The sequence below is a fragment of the Amorphotheca resinae genome, assembly GCF_003019875.1.
Source record: "Amorphotheca resinae ATCC 22711 unplaced genomic scaffold M430scaffold_5, whole genome shotgun sequence".
Classification (NCBI taxonomy): domain Eukaryota; kingdom Fungi; phylum Ascomycota; class Leotiomycetes; order Helotiales; family Amorphothecaceae; genus Amorphotheca; species Amorphotheca resinae.
The window spans coordinates 527161-544420 of NW_020194475.1; the positions used below are offsets into that span (position 1 = coordinate 527161).

The window sequence follows — 17260 nt, forward strand, 5'->3', positions numbered from 1 at the left end:
GTAAACGCCGGAAACAGATATCGCCGGTTCGGAGAGGGCGGTATCAACCCCAACACAGCCTGAGCAAGAGTGCCACTTCTTGGACATGAACTAAATCTCAAAGATCTGACGTCTTTGCACAATCAATAGTGACGTTGATATCCACCTTGTGATCAAGTTCATCTTTGAGGAGGCTTCATGTAGATACCGATTTGAATCCCTGGAAGTATCCTTTCCTAAAGGGATTAAGGTCGTCGGCACTGACCCCATTTTCCTTGGTTCTTTGCTCCTTAATGGGTGCCGCAGAGACCTCGCTGTCAGGGATCCGTCTGTAGGTTATGAGTCTTCTTGACCCTGAATAAATTAGTCTCTGTATTCTAAAACAGTGAGAGAATACTCACATTTATTGAAATTCTGGGTGCAAACACTGAGCAATTCGAGACATTGGTGTTGCGGAACTTGGATTTCTTGGTCCTGGTCATTTGCTGTGGGCATCCAGAATGACAGTCGACCATTATCAACCAGTGAAAGAGCTGCAAAGTTCAGGATATCGTCCAACATCGCAAGGAAACTGTATGGCCGCTTTGGCGGAACGTATCCTTCGACACTTTGGGATGATCAGAACCTCAACAATCAGTGACTGGATTTGAAGAGACTCACGTATGATAAGCCTTTCCATCTATGAATACTATTTCCTTCCCTTTTGTAGGATCTCGGCTTCCAAGAACTTTCAGCCCCTCACGAACACCATATGGTGGATCACATACAATGCCATCAAAGAGCCTCGCCGCTCGTAAGGGTGTGTTTGTCAGGTCTGCAACGAAGGTGTCTCCGAGTTGCTCTGTAAGTCCATACTGAACAAAATTGGCCCGAAGATTATTCTTGCCTTTCCCCCTGATACTACGTCCATCGATGTCACTCCCGAAAGCCAGGGCACCAAAATGGGCGCAAGCTACTGGAAAACTACCAGTGCCAACAAAGGGGTCATAGAAAAGTTTGCCCGGGCCGGCCAGAGTAATATTGGCTGTGATAAGTGCAAGTTCAGCGTCCATGGACGTAGTGCTGATATACTTCCGCTTCTTGAGATCATACTTGGCAACGACATCTCTCTCACTGGCGCCCAGAAATCGCCCGAGGTGGATAGAGTGTGGCTCACTGATACCAAGAGCAGCAGCACGAAGAGGCCATTCCTCTGCGATACAGAACTCTTGTTCCGCACCTTTCATCTTGATTGGTCCTTCAAATCCAAGGAAATCAAAGCGTTCAATCAGCTTGCGCTGCTCTGAATTGGTCCTGGATCCTTGGAATGTATCGACGGAGAATTTGAATGAGCAGTTCTTGTACAGGGGCCACAAATGCTGTGACACCCCTCGAACATTGTCAAAAAGATCATCATACGAGGAGCCGTTCCCCCAAACTTCATAGATTGCTTTGGCCAGAATGCTTCTTCTTACCAACCTGATGCCCGCTTCCTCGGATGGCACTTTTACAAAGCAGAATGGTGACTTGAGATTTTGTGAGCAAAAGGACGATACAAAGGAAGATGTACTTACACTCAGACTGTGGGAAAGAACTTCAAGTTCGATTCCCTCGACCACGGCCAGGGCAGTAATTTCTGCGAGACGGAACGTCTCGTGGACTTGGCTGAATCTGATCATGTACTCCATCATGATCTCTAGGATTTCTCTATTTCAACCAGGAATGACGGCCCATGAATTATTTGACCCTTTTTGAAGTGCATCAAACGGTTTGTGGCTGGTGGGGGATGCCTTGTCCAGTGCCAAAAATATTGTACTCCGTATAATGACTAGCGTGATTTACCCCAGCACAGTAATTTTAAGCTAGACCTTTTTGAGATCTTTCAACCTCCATAAAGTAACAAAACCTTCACGACAGCAGCCTCCCAAGACTAGAAATCCGCGGTCTCACTTTCAAAATGCTGGATTTTCCCGAGGATACTAAGAATGAGCCAAAATGTTACGTTACACACGGCACAATGGGCCACCTGGATCCCAAACAGCCTCCTGTGAAAAGAAAACCTTTCGCTGCCATCTTGAATGAAGGCTTTATTCAAAAGGTAAGCTAATCCCCAATTCTATATGAATTGTGCTAATATACGTGTTCTCTTTGAAGGCTGAGCTCATCCTACCTGAAGAGCTCTATGAGATCATCAAAAAAGACTTCTTCAACGAGACTACCAAACCTGTTTATAGCAGGGTCATACTTCCTTTGAAAGCACTTCTGGAAGGAGAATTTTTCAATGAGTATATAAAAAAAGGTAGGATGATTAGCCAGTTCCTAAAATCCTGGTCCCCGATACACTATTTAAATAGAGGCTAATCAACGGATTGCAGGAAACGTTCTAATGCTCTCAGAGGGACGACGTGGTGTTGATAATGTGTACTCCTTGAAAGAAGGTAGGCACCCGATGTATTTGCCCCGAGTATATTTACTCATTGATTGTTTGAATAGGAATTTTGACCTTGTATCTTGACAAGGAAAGCTACGAACGAGCGGGCCTAACGGGAGTACCAGATGGTGTGAAGGGGAAACGTAAGACGAAGCCTCGATGGGGTAAGTCTTCCAAAAAGCATCTGAAGAATTGAGTTGACGCCCCAACCAGTTGTTGAAATCAATTTACGTCTGCCCTCAATGCTACATGGGAAGAAGGGGTTCGACAGGATTGTCTACGCATTCAAGAATGTCCTCTCAACTCCAGTCACGTGGCTATTCTGTGATTTAGGGGCAACAGGTATGGGTTTTCTCAGCGATACAACTAAAAGTCCATAAATGCTGACGGATCGGTAAGCTCTGGCACCTGATCCTCTGGATATACATTTCCCGACCAAGGTGGCCGTCGTCCCTGATATCACTTCAGAAATCAAAGTCAATATGCCGTCACTCAAACCACCCACAGATACAAGTTCCGAATATGGAGATGATTTCAAGGATTTCGCAGTTGAGACCCACGAATGGCTATCTCTTATTTCACTCAATAGCCCCAGGGTTAATCCAGACGATCAGATAGATTCTTTCCTTTCTCGATATGTTCCCCCAGGAGAGTCTACGACAAGATCGAATCTCGTCAAGATCACATGGCGAGGGTTCTTGTCTCCATCTTGGGCACATAAGCTATTTGTACACGCGTTGTTGAATGTGCCCCAGGAAGCATGGTTTGTTTATTACGTGGGAGGATTCGGCGGAGTCCGGGTTGAAGGTAGCAAGGATTGCACCATATTGAAGGTACCTGACGCACCGAACGAGTACCTTTTATGGGAGGTCGCGTAAATAGCAAACATCCCCCCTCAATCAGTCCGTCTGCGAACATCTCTTTGCTGGCCCATCTCGCCCCTAATAGCCTCCGTGATAAGCTCCCTCAACTGCCTTTGCCCCTCTTCGCCCTGGAAGTCCTCTCGTTGCGCCAATTCTTCTATTCTTCGTCGGAACTCTGGGTCTACCACTTCACCAGCGTCTTCTTCAGGGTCCATCGTTCCAAGATTGACAGATATTCCATCTGGAAGAGGCGGCGGTGGATGGATTCCGTTGAGCTCGGGTGTTCCATTGACGCCGTTAACTTGAGGATTGCTCCCCTCCAACTCCTTTATCCGCAGGTAGACCGCAACCTCAGGGAACTCGCCTTCTTCTTCAATTTTCTCTCTCGCTGTCTTGCCTTCATCGCCTCTGATCGAGATATCCGCATGAAGTTCTTCCACTAGCACTTTCGCACAATCCATCGTCTCCGCAACAAATAAGGCCGTTTCCCCGTCCTCATCTTTCAAGTCGACGTTGACATGTAGCTCGTTGACCAGCGCTCGAAGAAGATCGAGGTGATTGTATGATGCTGCCGCATGCATGAGAGAGTAGCCATGTTCGTCTTGGGCGGAAGCGAGCGACGTATTTTCCCGGAGCAGTGGGAGGAGTTGGGGAGAGTTGTCGGCCGCCAACAAGAACGGATTGGGCTGTGAGGAGGACATCTCACTCATGTAAATCTGTGTACCCAGAAGATGGGAGTCTCCAGAGTGTATGGCTATGGTGAACCCAGGAAAATTATTGAAGCGGGCCGCCGTACCTACTCGGTAGAAACAAGGCTGTGATGACGCTAACCTTATTCGTCTGGCTGGAAAGACCCATCCCTGCCAATCCACGACGATCTGCTCAGCCTTTCTCTTCACGCTCCACGTCTCGGTCTCTGAATCAGAGAAACCCGTCCACAATCACACGGTGAACGGAGTAGAGTCATACCCAAGTAGCGACTAACCTCCAGCCTTGACCTTCAGCCCTACGGCTTGGCCTGCTGCCCACTATCCTCCATATACAGAGGATTCAACGGCATTATTTTTGCGTGCATTCTGGATGCCGTTTTGCAAGGAAGTCACCCGAAAAGTCGTGTCCCCTTTGCTGAACACTCTTGTCTGTACTACCTCTTCAAAGCCATTTCTCACCATATCAAGATCTCTTTCACCTTCAATCCTGCAGTGGCGCTCTTTTGCCATGGCGAGCAAGGTACCTTATGTCCCGCAGGATGTGCAAGAAGTTCAGACTTTGCTTCGCAACCTCGAAGAAAGCACAAAGAAAAGCTCGAAGACAGGGAAAAAGACCTTCAGCTGCAAAAAGTCTGATTTTAACGTAGTTGGATCTCCAGAGAAACTTGTCGTCTCGTCATGGAGGTTTCAAGATTGGGACTACAAGCGTGACGACCTCCCAACCTACGCAAGAGGCCTTTTCACTGCGAAGAACGAGAAGGGCCAGCCCGAAATTGTTGTCCGAGGATACGACAAGTTCTTTAATGAGGGGGAGGTCAATGCTACCAAGTGGAGAAATATCGAGAGCAACACCAAAGGCCCATACGAACTGGGTCTTAAGGAAAACGGCTGCATCATATTTATCAGCGGACTCCACGATGGCACTTTGCTTGTTTGTAGTAAGCACTCAACTGGCCCAAGGGATGATGCCGACCTTAGCCACGCCGTGGCCGGAGAGAAATGGGTCGACAGACAGCTGAAGGCAGTCGGCAAGACCCGTCAAGATTTGGCAAGAGAGTTGAGAAGTAGGAATGCCACTGCTGTCGCCGAGCTCTGCGACGATGACTTCGAAGAGCATATTCTAGAGTACGGAAAGGAGAAAGCGGGGCTATACCTTCATGGCATCAACATCAATATCCCAGAGTTCATGACGTACTCTGGCCCTCAGGTTCAAGCTTTCGCCGCCGAATGGGGCTTTCGAAAGACAGACTTCTTGGTCATCGACGACGTCCAAGCAATGAAGACCTTCCTCGAGGGAGTTGCTGAGACTGGCTCATACAATGGTCGAGATATTGAAGGTTTTGTCATACGATGCAAATCTCGCATGAGTCCTTCGGGCTCCTACTCGGACTGGTTCTTCAAGTATAAGTTCGAGGAGCCTTATCTGATGTACCGACAGTGGCGTGAATGTACGAAGGCACTGATTGCAGGAAAACCACCAAGATACAAGAAGCATGTTAAGATTACCGAAGAATACTTGCTTTATGCACGCAGAAGGCTTGCTGAGAGTTCCGCTCTAGGAAAGCAGTACCAACAGAATCATGGCATCATCAAACTGCGCGACGACTTCCTCAAGGAAAAGAACATGAAGGGGTCAGATATCATTCGTTTAGAATACGCCACATTAGGAGGTGCGCCTGAAGATACCACTAAGGATATCATTCTGGTTCCTATTGCCACTCTCGGATGCGGCAAGACAACTGTCGCTGTCGCTCTTCAGCATCTTTTTGGTTGGGGCCATGTGCAGAATGATAACATCGTGGGCAAAAATCGACCGCCTCGGTTTACTAAGGAGGTTTTGACGCAGCTTGAGGAGAAGCCAGTCGTTTTTGCGGATCGAAATAATGCTCAAAGGCACGAACGACAGCAGATCCTTGATGACGTTCATTTAACCCATCCTCATGTTCGACTGGTCGCTTTGAACTATGTACATTCCCCGGAAGCCCTGAACAAAATCAAACAAGTCACACAGAATCGTGTATTCTCGCGCGGGGACAATCACCAAACAATCCAGGCAGCATCGGATCAGAAGAAGGTTATTGGAATTATGGAAGGTTTCATCCGCCGATTCGAGGCTGTAAATCCTCATGCACCGCCGGATGACGGATTTGACGCGGTCATCGACCTAGACCCTACCGTCGACTCCCGCGAAAACTTAGAGACTGTTGTAGGTCAACTGAGCAACCTTTATCCAAAGCTCTTCACAGACATGCCTACTAGCGAAGACCTGGACGAGGCTATAAAATTCGCTCTGAGCGAGTATAAACCAGACATCAAACATGAAATCGGAGGACGTGGACCAAAGAACCCTGGACCAAAAAGTCAGAAAAGCCAAGTAAGTTTCAGTCCCAGGATAACCGAAACCAGGCTTGATGTATTAATATTTCCCCTAGAACATACAAGTGCCAGTCATGAAGAAGAAACGCCCTTTGGAGTACGTTTCCGTTAATCTGCCCAAGAATGAAATTCTCAACATCCTCGAAACCGCATTTGCGTCTGTCTCCTCTAGTAAAGCCAAGTTCTTCAGACAGCTGAAGGAAACCAACCGCGTTCAGCCGGAATTCCACGTCACGCTCATACATCGTGCATCGGCAGCAGCACATCCAGAGCTTTGGCAGAGATACTCCGAGCTCCATGCAGAGGCAGACAGTGAGAATAAGCTAGGCGACTGCAAAGTTATGCTTGAGACAGTTGTATGGGACAATCGCATCATGGCAATTGTTGCCCGACTTGTGGATGGGGGCTGGGATTGCGTCAACGAGGTTGCACACGTCACTGTGGGAACAAGGTCTCCCGAGGTCAAGCCAAAGGAGAGTAACGATCTGCTCAAGAGATGGTTGGTAGAGGGAAGTGGTGATTCAAGTGGTATTGGAGAGGTAGCTATCGAGGACCGGCTTGTTATCGATGGCATTGTGAAGGGTACCTTGTCAAGGTGAGAGGGCACGTTAAGGGGTAAAGCATAAAAAAAGCATTGAAAAGGCATTATAAAGGCATTGAAAAGGCATTAAAAAGGCATGTCAGCGGAAAAGTTTGTCTAAGATATCCGAATACTACTCTTCAAACAATAAACTTGAAACAAAAAATTCTCTGCAGAAACAGGGAATTTGAATAGACGACCAGTTGTTTAACAACCTTAGATTGAGATCTGAGTATTTCAAGTTATGTACGAGATAAATCAAGTTCGGCTTTGCTCTAGTAGAGAGGGAGTTCGATGTACTTCTTTGGACAGAGATTTTAGACATCGCCTGTATCTGAGCAAGGCTGTTTGGTGTGTAAATAAACTGGAAGACATAACCTAGGCGTCCTTGAACCCAATTGCCTCCTCTTGATTAGAACATAAGCCCAACCAACCGATGCCTTCCTTTATGGATATATTCTAGGCTGCCTAGGCCTTCACTGTCTTTTCGAGTTGTGGGGTTAGTGGCTTGTAGAGCCTCAATCCTGTCCACTCGAGCTGCGAGCAGAATTGCCCGTTAAGCTCTATCTCAATCAAGACTCCTCACTCCTCCGCCACAAGCCTGCCAAAGTACAACACAACGCCACTTATATATCCTCAAACACCATAACCATGCCGATTCGTGATCATTCATTATAATGCTCAATCTCCCATATACCGTTTAATCACTTAAGTAAAGGATCCCCGTATTTGGCTATCCAACCCATCAGTCCCCAGCTCTTCCAAAAGGTGCGCGCGGGAGCTGAACTCACTGTTATCCCATGATTGGTCTATAACCTGAGCATATACCCTCTCGTACTCCTCATAGAACTTCTTGTTATTCCAGCTCGAGCCTGGTGCGCCATGGTTGAGCTTCGCTTCCGTGTTAGAGCGGCTGCCGCCTGATGACTGAGAGGTGGGTTGTTGAGCGGAGAAGGGCTGGCTGGAGGCTGAGACCGACTGGGTATCTGGAGGAGAATCGGGAGCCTCCATCATAGTATGGTCGTCCTGGTCATGCTCTGGGTTTTGATCTGGGGCTTGGTTTTCAGGAAGTGACGATTGCTGCGATGCTGGGATCTGTCAGCTCGGTTCACGAAGAGAATGCAATATCAGTAGAGCCGTTCTTCGCTTACAAGACATGTTCCTTTGTACTTTCTAGATTTCAAGATACTGATGTTGGGTTATGGCAGTCGGGATCAAGGCTCCAAATCAGAATGGATGATGTTTCCTTCCCCACCGCGGGAAACACCAGCCGAGAACGCGAACCAGACTGCACCAAAATCCTCACCCCTGCTTCAACCTGTGCACAATCTTCGAAACCACCAGACAAGATGAGCAAGAAGGCCACCATCCCAGATGCCTGGGATGACGATTGGGAAGCACAGGCAGATAAGGCAGATGTGGCAGAGACGTCGAAGGCCGAGGAACAAGCAAAGATCTCCAAGGCTGAGCGCTTAGCAAGGCACGCCGAAACGAACAAGAAGATTTGGGAATCTGCGTAAAACATCACCGTTTCTAAATCTAAGTTCTGATATACTAATCATAGATATAGGGAAGCACCAGAGACCTTCCACTTCCTAGCAGCGCGCGACAATGTGCCTCTTAAGCAAGAATTCAAGCCAGCGCTCAAAGTCCTGAGTCGCAAGCCCGTAGTCCAGCGCATTGATCCTGTTACTGGACTTGCTAAGATGACCTTAGATGATGATGACGATGAGGAGGAGCAGAAGAAGGACCAGCCTACGCCCGAAGAGCTGCGATTGAAGGCGCAACGCGAACGGGAGGAGAAACAGAGAAGGTATGATGAAGCTCGCGCAAGAATCTTGGGCTCTCCGTCAGGTAGTTCAACGCCTCGTACTGCTACACCACCAATGGAAGATGGGAGACCAAATAGGGGCAAGGGTCGAAGCAGAGGTGGCGACAGAGGAGGTGACAGACAAGAGAATCGGCGGCCAGCGAGTCAATCAGGTACCAAGGAGCTATTTGATCCCAATTATACCCCGAAGCCGGTTACACTACAAAGGCGCAATGGAGATTCTTCACATTCGGGACGATCAACATCACGGGACGAGGAGCAAGTCATTCGAGCACCCAGAGGACCCGATGGAAGCGGCAGGGGAGGGTTTGGATTCGCAAACAGGGGCGCCAGAAAGAGTTGATTTTCTGCTCTAGATTACCAACCTCCGCCGATTTTCCCGGCGATCTCTATGACCCTTTCCGTGTCTCCAGGTTTCTTACCAACATCACTGACTACCTCCCGATAGCTCGTGTATACCAATCTTCCCAAATCTATGCCTGTTGTGGCAGCCCAGTGCTCCAGGGTATCTTTTATATATGCCGGGGAAATTCCATCTACCATATCATCTCGATTATCTTGGATCTCGTCTTCTTTACCACTATCTTCTCCAGAGAAGTATGCCTCGTCGACTTGGGCCAACCATGCTTTCTGCTCAAGGGGTCCAGGCTTCACCTCGGAACCTTCACGGCCAGTTACCACGGGATCATCAACCTTAATCTGACCGCCACCGTTGGTACAACCACCTGGGCAGGCCATAACCTCGACATAGGCATAGTCTGGCCCGCTGGGTTTCCCTCCTGGCCTTCTGGCGCTGCCAATAGGCTTTCCACCAGGCATACGAGATGGTTTGACAGGCTTCAATTTACGGACAAGGTTCTGAATATTCCGGAACCCATAATATCGCGCAGTCTTGAGAAGAATCTCACCGGTTGAGGAAGTGACAGTATATTCCACAACATCGGCATTGCGTCCACGGGTCGTCTGAATAGATGCACCATCGTGTTGGGATGCAAAGTACTGGAGGATGTAATGAAGATTTCCTCCAGAGGAACCAGCTTCTGGCTTACCGTTGCCATGCCGCCGGGTTCGTGGAAAGAGGAATGAATCCAGCTTTGGATCTGGGAACGGTATCCGTGAGGAGAGCGGCGTTCGGGGTAAGGTGGAAAAATCGACACGTCTAGATTCAGCGAGCATAAGCAATTCTTTGCTGGTGATGACGGAGTCAACATCTCGAACACCACGAGTACCGGTTCCTTCCCAAACAGCATCTGTGAGTTCCTCACGACTCGCTTCTAGTTTCTTGTCAAAGCAAGGCATAATAGCAACGTGCCAGATTCTGTCCGGAGAAATTCCAAGTTTTCGACTAAGAGTCGTCTTTAATAACGTCCCCATCAATGCCTGTGGTGATTTCAGCCGTGATAGATGTGGTAAGACGTGAGGATGTGTCTTTTCAGCGTAGCAGATCCATCCAGGGCACGACGATGTGAGTATGGGCTTTTTGGGTTGCTTCATGGCAGCACCATCCTCCGCTTCGTTTGAAGGTTTTGGCCCATCCGTCATTGACTCCATCACTTCATCAGCCCCAAGTACTAAACATGCCTCCCGAGCAACATTTGTATCCACCACCCACTGGAAAGCGTTCCTGTATACCGCTCGATTCTTTATCCCTTTCGGCCCACTTAATAACTGCTCGATCATATATCCAGCCTCCCGTTCAGTAACTCCAAATGTAACTGCGATACTCGCTCTCGTTTGTGGACTAACACTTGCCACATATATACGCCCTCCGGTATCGAGGTTCTCGATGCCGATACCAGTCCCGGAAGGGTTGCCACGCAAGCGAAGACCCGGCGCAGAATCGAGCTCTTGTAGGACTTCGGCGTGTGATTGCAGAGATACGAGAACGGCTTCGGCGGACGTGACACAGCCTGAGCATGCTAAGCAGTCTGTGAGGGAGATTTGGGCGGGGGGCAGGTCGGAAGGGAGTGGTTGGTCGGTATTGAAGCTGACTTCGTAGGAATCCTAGATGATCGTTAGAAAAAGTCTTTTGTAAGAGAAAAGAGCGGTATTTACATTTTCGGCGGCGGGCTTTGCAGCAGGCAAGGTTTCCACTGGTTTGATACATGCTACGCCTGGAGATATGAAATCGTTCAAATCGTCTGCTGAAAGGATTGCGCTCATGATTGCCGATGCGGGCGCGCCACGCGCCGCTGAATCTGAAAACTTGTGGTTCTGGGTTTAAATATTGAATTCACTCCTTTAGAAGATAGGGTGAAGAAATGCTCAATGTGTTTATCATTTAAGAGGTCTGAAGATGGAGGGATGAAGCTGGAGTTGAGAAAAATTCAAGCACAAGCGTGTTGATAATCAGCATCGTCCGATTCGGAGATCCTCTGACCTGTGGCGTTATCAATAGCAGGGGTCGTTTGACCCCGCGCTAACTTGAGGGGTTCGTGCCTGAGGAATCCTCGATGACGTTGAACCAGATTCAAGCAGGAATGACCTATGTAGGTGAGGGACCTATATTAATGGGCTTTTGAGTCCCATTTCAATGTCGAGTCTTTTTCCTTTCAAACGTAAATAACAATTTCATATCTGAAATTTTAAAGATCAAGATTTAGTGACAATCATGGATGTATGTTTTTGAATCAAGTTTTCTTAGATTGGTACAAGCTAATATTTCCGTACCTAGGTATTCTACGCCTTCAGCTATGGGTCTGCCGGATGGCTTGCTCTTCAATCGGCTCCTTTGATTTGTTCACCTACAATTATACTCGCCCTTCTCTCACCTGAGGTCCGAGAGCCAACCGGTTAGTATTCATGGCAATGAATTGGGGTAATTCTAGCTCACGAGAGAGACAGTCCTCGAGACATACTTCTCGAGATCATTGGGAATGGCTCTGCTCACCTTGGCCATACTGGTTGTCCTTTTGACGGGTTCAGTGCCCTTAACATCCTCAATATCTGACAGTATGTCGTCCATTTCCCTGCTTTGAATGTGTAGGCTGTTGTTTCAAACTTACCAACCATTCTCAGCAACCAATGCGAGGGTCACTACTGAAGCCTCTGACCCGAAGGCCCCCTACGCCGTTCCAACTTTGACAATCAGCACTGTCTACCATGCAGCCTGCGCTTTCTACTGTTACACCAGATTCAGTACGAGCGGTCAGACAACCTTCGTTCTGGGAACAACAGGATCAGCTGCTCTGGCCGCCATAGGCCTCTGGTGTATCTTGTTTGCTACCAGCAGTGGCAGGATTAGTAGAAAGACTGGTGCGGATAAGAGGACGAGTGCCTTTCCTTTCGAGAACAAGGAAGCGGCTTCTGCGAAGAAAAGAGAGATGGAAAAGTCTACTTGAGAAGAAGCGATGAGTGTGAGGATTATACAATGCTGGAGAGAATGAGGAACGGTGAAGTAGAGAATGGGTTAGGAACATAACGATGGGCTTTGCTTTGCATATCCTGCCGGGAGCAGAGACCCCAGCATAATGGTACTAGTAAGATGCTGGGTTTTATTTTGTACTATTAGGACTGTAATAAGTCAGGTGGGAGATTCGGTTTGTGCCATAAGTTTGGCAAGACTGACGAAAGATACAAGACCGTGGATGGGTGGACCTTGCGAGGATCTGTTATCTGTCCGATGGGTAGCCTACCTTAAGTATAAGCGAATAAAACGCCCCTTAACGCCGAACTCAGGGCACCGAGTTCAGTACTGTATGTACAGCATGAGTGCCATAAACAGATAAGGTCTTAGGATATAAACGTAAAAACTCCGGGAGTTACGTTATCAAGATATGTGAATATTATCACATCAAATCTTGAGCTATCTTGAGCTTTGTAACCCTAGCCTCACCTAGGAGGCAACCCCTCCACGTACCCTTCGTCATCGGACTTTGCAGCGGGATAGACTCTTAACTCCCGAGGCGCAACTCCACAGCTTGCAAGTCCCTGAAGAGTTGAGACTGATAATTTCTATTTAACCCAGACGCTTGCCTGGCCTTTTCTTGAACCCACTCGACTCTTCCACATACCAAGATAGCAATCTCCAACATCTGCAACTGCAACTACACATACCAGACAACATGCCCGAAATCCTAGGAAAGCAAATCGGCTCCACCGGCTATGGGCTCATGGGTAAGTTTCTATCTAGATCTACGAAGAATGCCCCGCCGTAATTGAAGCAATGGCTAACAAGGAATGCAGGCCTGACCTGGCGCCCAACTCCCCAGCCCGAGGAAGAGTCCTTCAAGGCCATGAAAGCCTCCCTCGCTGCTGGCTGCAATTTCGTAAGGACTCCTCCTAGAGCGACCACGTGCTTGCTTGTTTTCAGACCGTTTCAGAAGCAATAGGACAATTTACTCTCCACGCTTTTCTTGGGAGTGAACTTGCCCTACAGCCTATGAATCATGACCTCAAACTCGTTTTTTGGTTTTGTTGAAGCATTTCACTAATGATCCATCTAGTGGAATGGAGGGGAGTTCTATGGGACCCCAGAAAACAACTCTCTTACGCTTCTGGAACACTACTTTACGAAGTATCCTGAAGATGCAGACAAGGTCGTTCTCAGTATCAAAGGAGGACTGAAAGATATGCACCCCGATGGAAGTCCAGAGAACGTCCGAAGATCGGTGGACACCTGCCTGAAGCTTCTGAATGGCAAAAAGAAGATTGACATCTTCGAATGCGCGAGAGGTATGGCAGTCAACCCTTATCTGATCTACTCATCACTTATCCCACCTTCTCTCCTGCTCACGAGACGGTCTCCAACCTGCTCACTCAAATCAATGGTGCGATATAGAGTCAGCGCTAACTTTGCGATTTCCCAGTGGACAAGAACACTCCAATCGAGACGACATTGAAGGTACTTGATGAGGAATATGTCAAGACGGGCAAGATTGGAGGTATTGCCCTGTCCGAGGTCTCGGCAGCTACGATTGAAAAGGCTGTGAAGGTCACCAAGATCGTGGCTGCTGAAGTGGAACTCTCACTGTGGGCAACGGACATTTTCTCCAATGGAGTGGCACAATCTTGTGCTCGTCACAATATCCCTGTTGTTGCGTATGTGCATTTGCTCATCTCCGAGTTTCCCAAATTCTGACGAGAAAACAGGTACTCACCTATTGGCCGTGGAATGTTGACAGGACAAATCACTAAGCCAGAAGATATCCCAGAAGGGGATTTCCGCAGGACGGTACCTAGATTCTCTCCAGAGAATTTCGGTAAGAATCTGGAGCTTGTCAACGAATTGGTGAAATTCGCGAAGCAGAAAAACTGCACCCCAGCTCAACTAGCCATTAGTTGGGTCAAGAGTCTTTCCAAGAAGGATGGAAACCCAGAAATCATCCCTATTCCAGGTGCGACAACTGTGGAACGGGTCGTTGAGAACTCGAAGGATGTCGCATTGAGTAAGGAGGAGCTTGCAGAAATCGACTCGATTCTGAAATCGTTCACAGTAGTCGGTGGCCGATACGGAGGCCCGGCAGCTCTGCATATTGAGGGCTGAATTAATTAGCATAGTTTCATGAATTAAAATGATGAATGCAGAAAGATGCTTATGTGCTCAGGAAGTTTGTAATGACTGAGAAGTCTTCAGTGGCAGAAGCCATCAGAATTGCAGAACTCTCTTGTTAATCATCATCGCACAGTGATGTCTGAGTTGACAATGAAAGTGAAGTGTACTTACGATAGAGCATGTAGCGGCCATTGATTCCTAATTATCAAATTTTTGGGTGATGCGTAGATCAGTATTGTGAGATGTACACCGTAAAACTCGTCAAGTGCGAGAGAGCCGTTTTGTGTTGAATCTCGGCATTTTCCGCGCGTCGCGACAACCTCACCTCCGTTCCGCGACAGAGCTGTGAAGCCGCTCCTGAAGCCGCTCCATTGCGCCTGGCAAACAATCAACCGGCATATAGTGAATCGAAGCCCTATACAGTGAATCGAAGCTCTACACTATGACCGACGAATCTCCAGTGGGGTCTCCTCTTTCTGACCTCTCTTCTGACGCCTTCGAGGGCGACGAAGAACACGACAGATTGGCAGCAGAAGCCCTAATGCCTCCAGCCAAGAGACAAAAGCTAGGAGATTCCTCCTCCATGCGCGCGACGCCTATACCACATGTCGATGATGATGCTGTCTCCATATCGACTGATACTTCCGGCGAAGTTCCCAACTCTCCAAGCAACCTCCGACCTGAAGACGAAGAAACGCATGAACAAGTGACGGTTTGCTCCTGGATGGGCTGTGACGCGGGAGATCTGGGGAATATGGATAGGCTGGTAGATCACATACATAATGAGCATATTGAGACGAGGCAAAAGAAGTACACTTGCGAGTGGATGGACTGCTCGAGGAGGAGTATGCCCCATGCAAGTGGATACGCCTTGAAAGCGCACATGCGAAGTCATACGAGAGAGAAGCCCTTCTACTGCGCATTACCTGGTAAGTCTCTTAATTCCAATATTTGAGTATCTGCTAATCTGCTGGCAATAGAATGCGACCGTGCTTTCACACGCTCTGATGCTCTGGCGAAACATATGCGTACTGTCCACGAAACCGAAGCTCTTCGCCCCTCGGACCCGATTCCCAAAGGGATGCAACCTTCAAGTAAAAACTCACGTCTGAAACTTGCCGCCAAAAATTCCCAAGCACCATCAAATGGACAGTACGAGTCGAATGGAATTACGAACGGGTCCGACACTTCAAGCTGGACGTCTTCCTATCCCCCCGAGCTTGGATTTACAGCAGAGGAAGAAGCCAGGGGTCCCCAGGAGTTGTGGCGATTATTACGAAGGCAAGTTCACTGGGCAGAGGAGGAGGGAGAGTTATTGAAGAGGCAATGCGAAGCCATGGAGGAGCTACGAAAGAAAGAATGGCTGGAGAAAGAAGTGTTGCTAGATCAGGTCATCAGAAATGAAGTCGACTGGCACGAAAGGAGAAAGGAGGTCTTAGCGGGGCTGGCGAAGCTACCAAGTGCTGAAGAGATCAGGGCCGCGGCGGCAGCTTTGTCTCCTCGGGGCCCTACCCAGTCACCAAACCCAACGTCTGCCAATGGTCAACCTGTCGCTCAGGACAGGGATGCGGCGGCGGTCCTGGCTTCTTTATCTCAGGCGTAATGAACGAACGGAAAGGCAAGGAAGGCGAATTTGGAGTTTTATTTGGGTTTCAGCGTTGCTATCATCCACTAACTGCACCAGGCAGTCTTATGAACGATATAATCAGTGGAAAGATCAGCTATATGTACTGTAATGTAACTGGATTGGCATTTTAGCTAAGGTTTCCTTCCTCTCAGGCTTTTAGACCAGAGCCCCTTTTCCCATGAAGTCAATCTCGACTTGCGAATGCATTCTTTTGAAATCTAGAAGATGCCCTCTGCCCAATAGAACAGATATGGCATTTAAGAACGCACTAAGGAGCAAGTAAGATGATTTCCCTTCCAATCACCATCTTCCAGATGAACTCAAACATCGACTAACTTTTCCTTCGCCATGCCACCAGTCTTCCTCTTAGCAACCTCTTCCGCACCAGCCTCAACAACACAACTCTCCTCCTCCCAATCCTTAGTATCCTTGACAGCAGCCCTCTCAAGCAGAACATTTCTACTAACAAGGTCGCGCCTCTCAGGGGTCCCTTTCCCCGTCTCCGCCCTCGGCATACTCCTCAACCTTCTCAAGACCTGCTCCCCCAGCTCCTCATCCGTCTCACGCCCCTCCATCCTCCCACCACCCGTTCTCCCCCACCCAATCCTAGTCCTCGCCAGCGCCGAATCCAAAGCTGGCCCACAGCATCCATTTCCCGCACATGCACTTGCTCTCTGCCGCCTACCGCCTTCTTGAGGACTAACACTTCCACCCGCAAAGTATCCAGGGTTGAGCGCGCGGTACCAGGCTGGCCAGTTGCTCAGCCCGACTTCTTGAAGGCCTGAGAGCGTCATCGGCATAAGATGGCGGTAGCGGCACTGCTGGCCCCATTTGCAGATGCCGTGCGTGCACCAGTAGCGACAGACCTGGGGCTCGGGTCTAGGACGCGCTGACAAGGTGTGAGGCGTAGATGAGCGCGTGTCGGTGTCGCTATCGGCAGTGGTGTGTGACGCAGCGCGGGGAGCGCTGGGTTGATGAATCTCGCTGGGCTTTGTGGGACGGGATGGTGATGTTGGTTTAGGTGTTCTTTGCGCAAGGGGATGTCAATTTTGGTCTTCTCCCGGTCAGGGGAGGACCTACTTCGAGCTGGGACTAGGATCCTTTGAGATGGTTTTGGTTTCTTTGGGCTCGGTGAGCTGATAGAAAGAGCCGCTGCTTTGCTGGAGACCGAGATTTAACATTCCGATGGTGGACTCGAGGTCGAGAGACCTTGGGACACCGATTAGATTGGTACCGGGAGGTAGCTCGTCGACGGCAATTAGGGGGACGATGTCACCGGTGGTGCGGACGAGGAAATATCCTGGCCATGGTTTGCTTTCTTTGGAAGCATTTTCGCAGGTAACAGGCATGCCTATGAGATATCTCTTGAAGATTCAACGCGGAAACAGCC

The 17260-nt window shown here is 48.8% G+C and overlaps 11 protein-coding genes across 11 annotated transcripts; 6 read left to right on the plus strand and 5 right to left on the minus strand.

The window, feature by feature from the left end:
• Positions 1-175: 175 nt before the first annotated feature.
• On the minus strand, positions 176-1646 carry M430DRAFT_100335 (hypothetical protein; the record flags this gene model as incomplete). The annotated part of the gene is made up of 4 exons (XM_024860626.1): positions 176-333; positions 381-586; positions 640-1484; positions 1533-1646. 4 exons carry the CDS (start codon positions 1644-1646, stop codon positions 176-178), a joined length of 1323 nt encoding a protein of 440 aa, XP_024721395.1.
• A 269-nt stretch (positions 1647-1915) lies between these two features.
• On the plus strand, positions 1916-3267 carry M430DRAFT_100089 (hypothetical protein; the record flags this gene model as incomplete). Its single annotated transcript, XM_024860607.1, has 5 exons — positions 1916-2056; positions 2113-2257; positions 2452-2553; positions 2603-2731; positions 2789-3267. 5 exons carry the CDS (start codon positions 1916-1918, stop codon positions 3265-3267), a joined length of 996 nt encoding a protein of 331 aa, XP_024721396.1.
• A 17-nt stretch (positions 3268-3284) lies between these two features.
• Positions 3285-3953, minus strand: M430DRAFT_101395 (hypothetical protein; the record flags this gene model as incomplete). The annotated part of the gene is made up of 1 exon (XM_024860701.1): positions 3285-3953. One exon carries the CDS (start codon positions 3951-3953, stop codon positions 3285-3287), a length of 669 nt encoding a protein of 222 aa, XP_024721397.1.
• A 517-nt stretch (positions 3954-4470) lies between these two features.
• M430DRAFT_18304 (hypothetical protein) lies at positions 4471-6937 on the plus strand (the record flags this gene model as incomplete). Its single annotated transcript, XM_024863840.1, has 2 exons — positions 4471-6336; positions 6395-6937. 2 exons carry the CDS (start codon positions 4471-4473, stop codon positions 6935-6937), a joined length of 2409 nt encoding a protein of 802 aa, XP_024721398.1.
• Positions 6938-7626: 689 nt separating this feature from the next.
• Positions 7627-8076, minus strand: M430DRAFT_18305 (hypothetical protein; the record flags this gene model as incomplete). Its single annotated transcript, XM_024863841.1, has 2 exons — positions 7627-8006; positions 8070-8076. The coding sequence occupies 2 exons, from the start codon at positions 8074-8076 to the stop codon at positions 7627-7629; spliced, it is 387 nt and encodes a 128-aa protein (XP_024721399.1).
• Positions 8077-8267: 191 nt separating this feature from the next.
• On the plus strand, positions 8268-9092 carry M430DRAFT_100292 (hypothetical protein; the record flags this gene model as incomplete). The annotated part of the gene is made up of 2 exons (XM_024860623.1): positions 8268-8434; positions 8489-9092. The coding sequence occupies 2 exons, from the start codon at positions 8268-8270 to the stop codon at positions 9090-9092; spliced, it is 771 nt and encodes a 256-aa protein (XP_024721400.1).
• A 14-nt stretch (positions 9093-9106) lies between these two features.
• On the minus strand, positions 9107-10912 carry M430DRAFT_49829 (hypothetical protein; the record flags this gene model as incomplete). The annotated part of the gene is made up of 2 exons (XM_024868090.1): positions 9107-10753; positions 10805-10912. The coding sequence occupies 2 exons, from the start codon at positions 10910-10912 to the stop codon at positions 9107-9109; spliced, it is 1755 nt and encodes a 584-aa protein (XP_024721401.1).
• Positions 10913-11293: 381 nt separating this feature from the next.
• Positions 11294-12420, plus strand: M430DRAFT_138307 (hypothetical protein). Its single transcript, XM_024862561.1, has 4 exons — positions 11294-11366; positions 11424-11541; positions 11594-11701; positions 11768-12420. The coding sequence occupies exons 1-4, from the start codon at positions 11361-11363 to the stop codon at positions 12088-12090; spliced, it is 555 nt and encodes a 184-aa protein (XP_024721402.1). The 5' UTR covers positions 11294-11360; the 3' UTR covers positions 12091-12420.
• A 164-nt stretch (positions 12421-12584) lies between these two features.
• On the plus strand, positions 12585-14346 carry M430DRAFT_119578 (hypothetical protein). Its single transcript, XM_024861751.1, has 5 exons — positions 12585-12865; positions 12935-13017; positions 13195-13423; positions 13558-13789; positions 13841-14346. The coding sequence occupies exons 1-5, from the start codon at positions 12814-12816 to the stop codon at positions 14232-14234; spliced, it is 990 nt and encodes a 329-aa protein (XP_024721403.1). The 5' UTR covers positions 12585-12813; the 3' UTR covers positions 14235-14346.
• Positions 14347-14601: 255 nt separating this feature from the next.
• On the plus strand, positions 14602-16099 carry M430DRAFT_119583 (hypothetical protein). The gene is made up of 2 exons (XM_024861752.1): positions 14602-15172; positions 15224-16099. The coding sequence occupies exons 1-2, from the start codon at positions 14686-14688 to the stop codon at positions 15844-15846; spliced, it is 1110 nt and encodes a 369-aa protein (XP_024721404.1). The 5' UTR covers positions 14602-14685; the 3' UTR covers positions 15847-16099.
• Positions 16100-16190: 91 nt separating this feature from the next.
• On the minus strand, positions 16191-17219 carry M430DRAFT_41483 (hypothetical protein; the record flags this gene model as incomplete). The annotated part of the gene is made up of 2 exons (XM_024867483.1): positions 16191-16896; positions 16951-17219. The coding sequence occupies 2 exons, from the start codon at positions 17217-17219 to the stop codon at positions 16191-16193; spliced, it is 975 nt and encodes a 324-aa protein (XP_024721405.1).
• Positions 17220-17260: the final 41 nt, after the last annotated feature.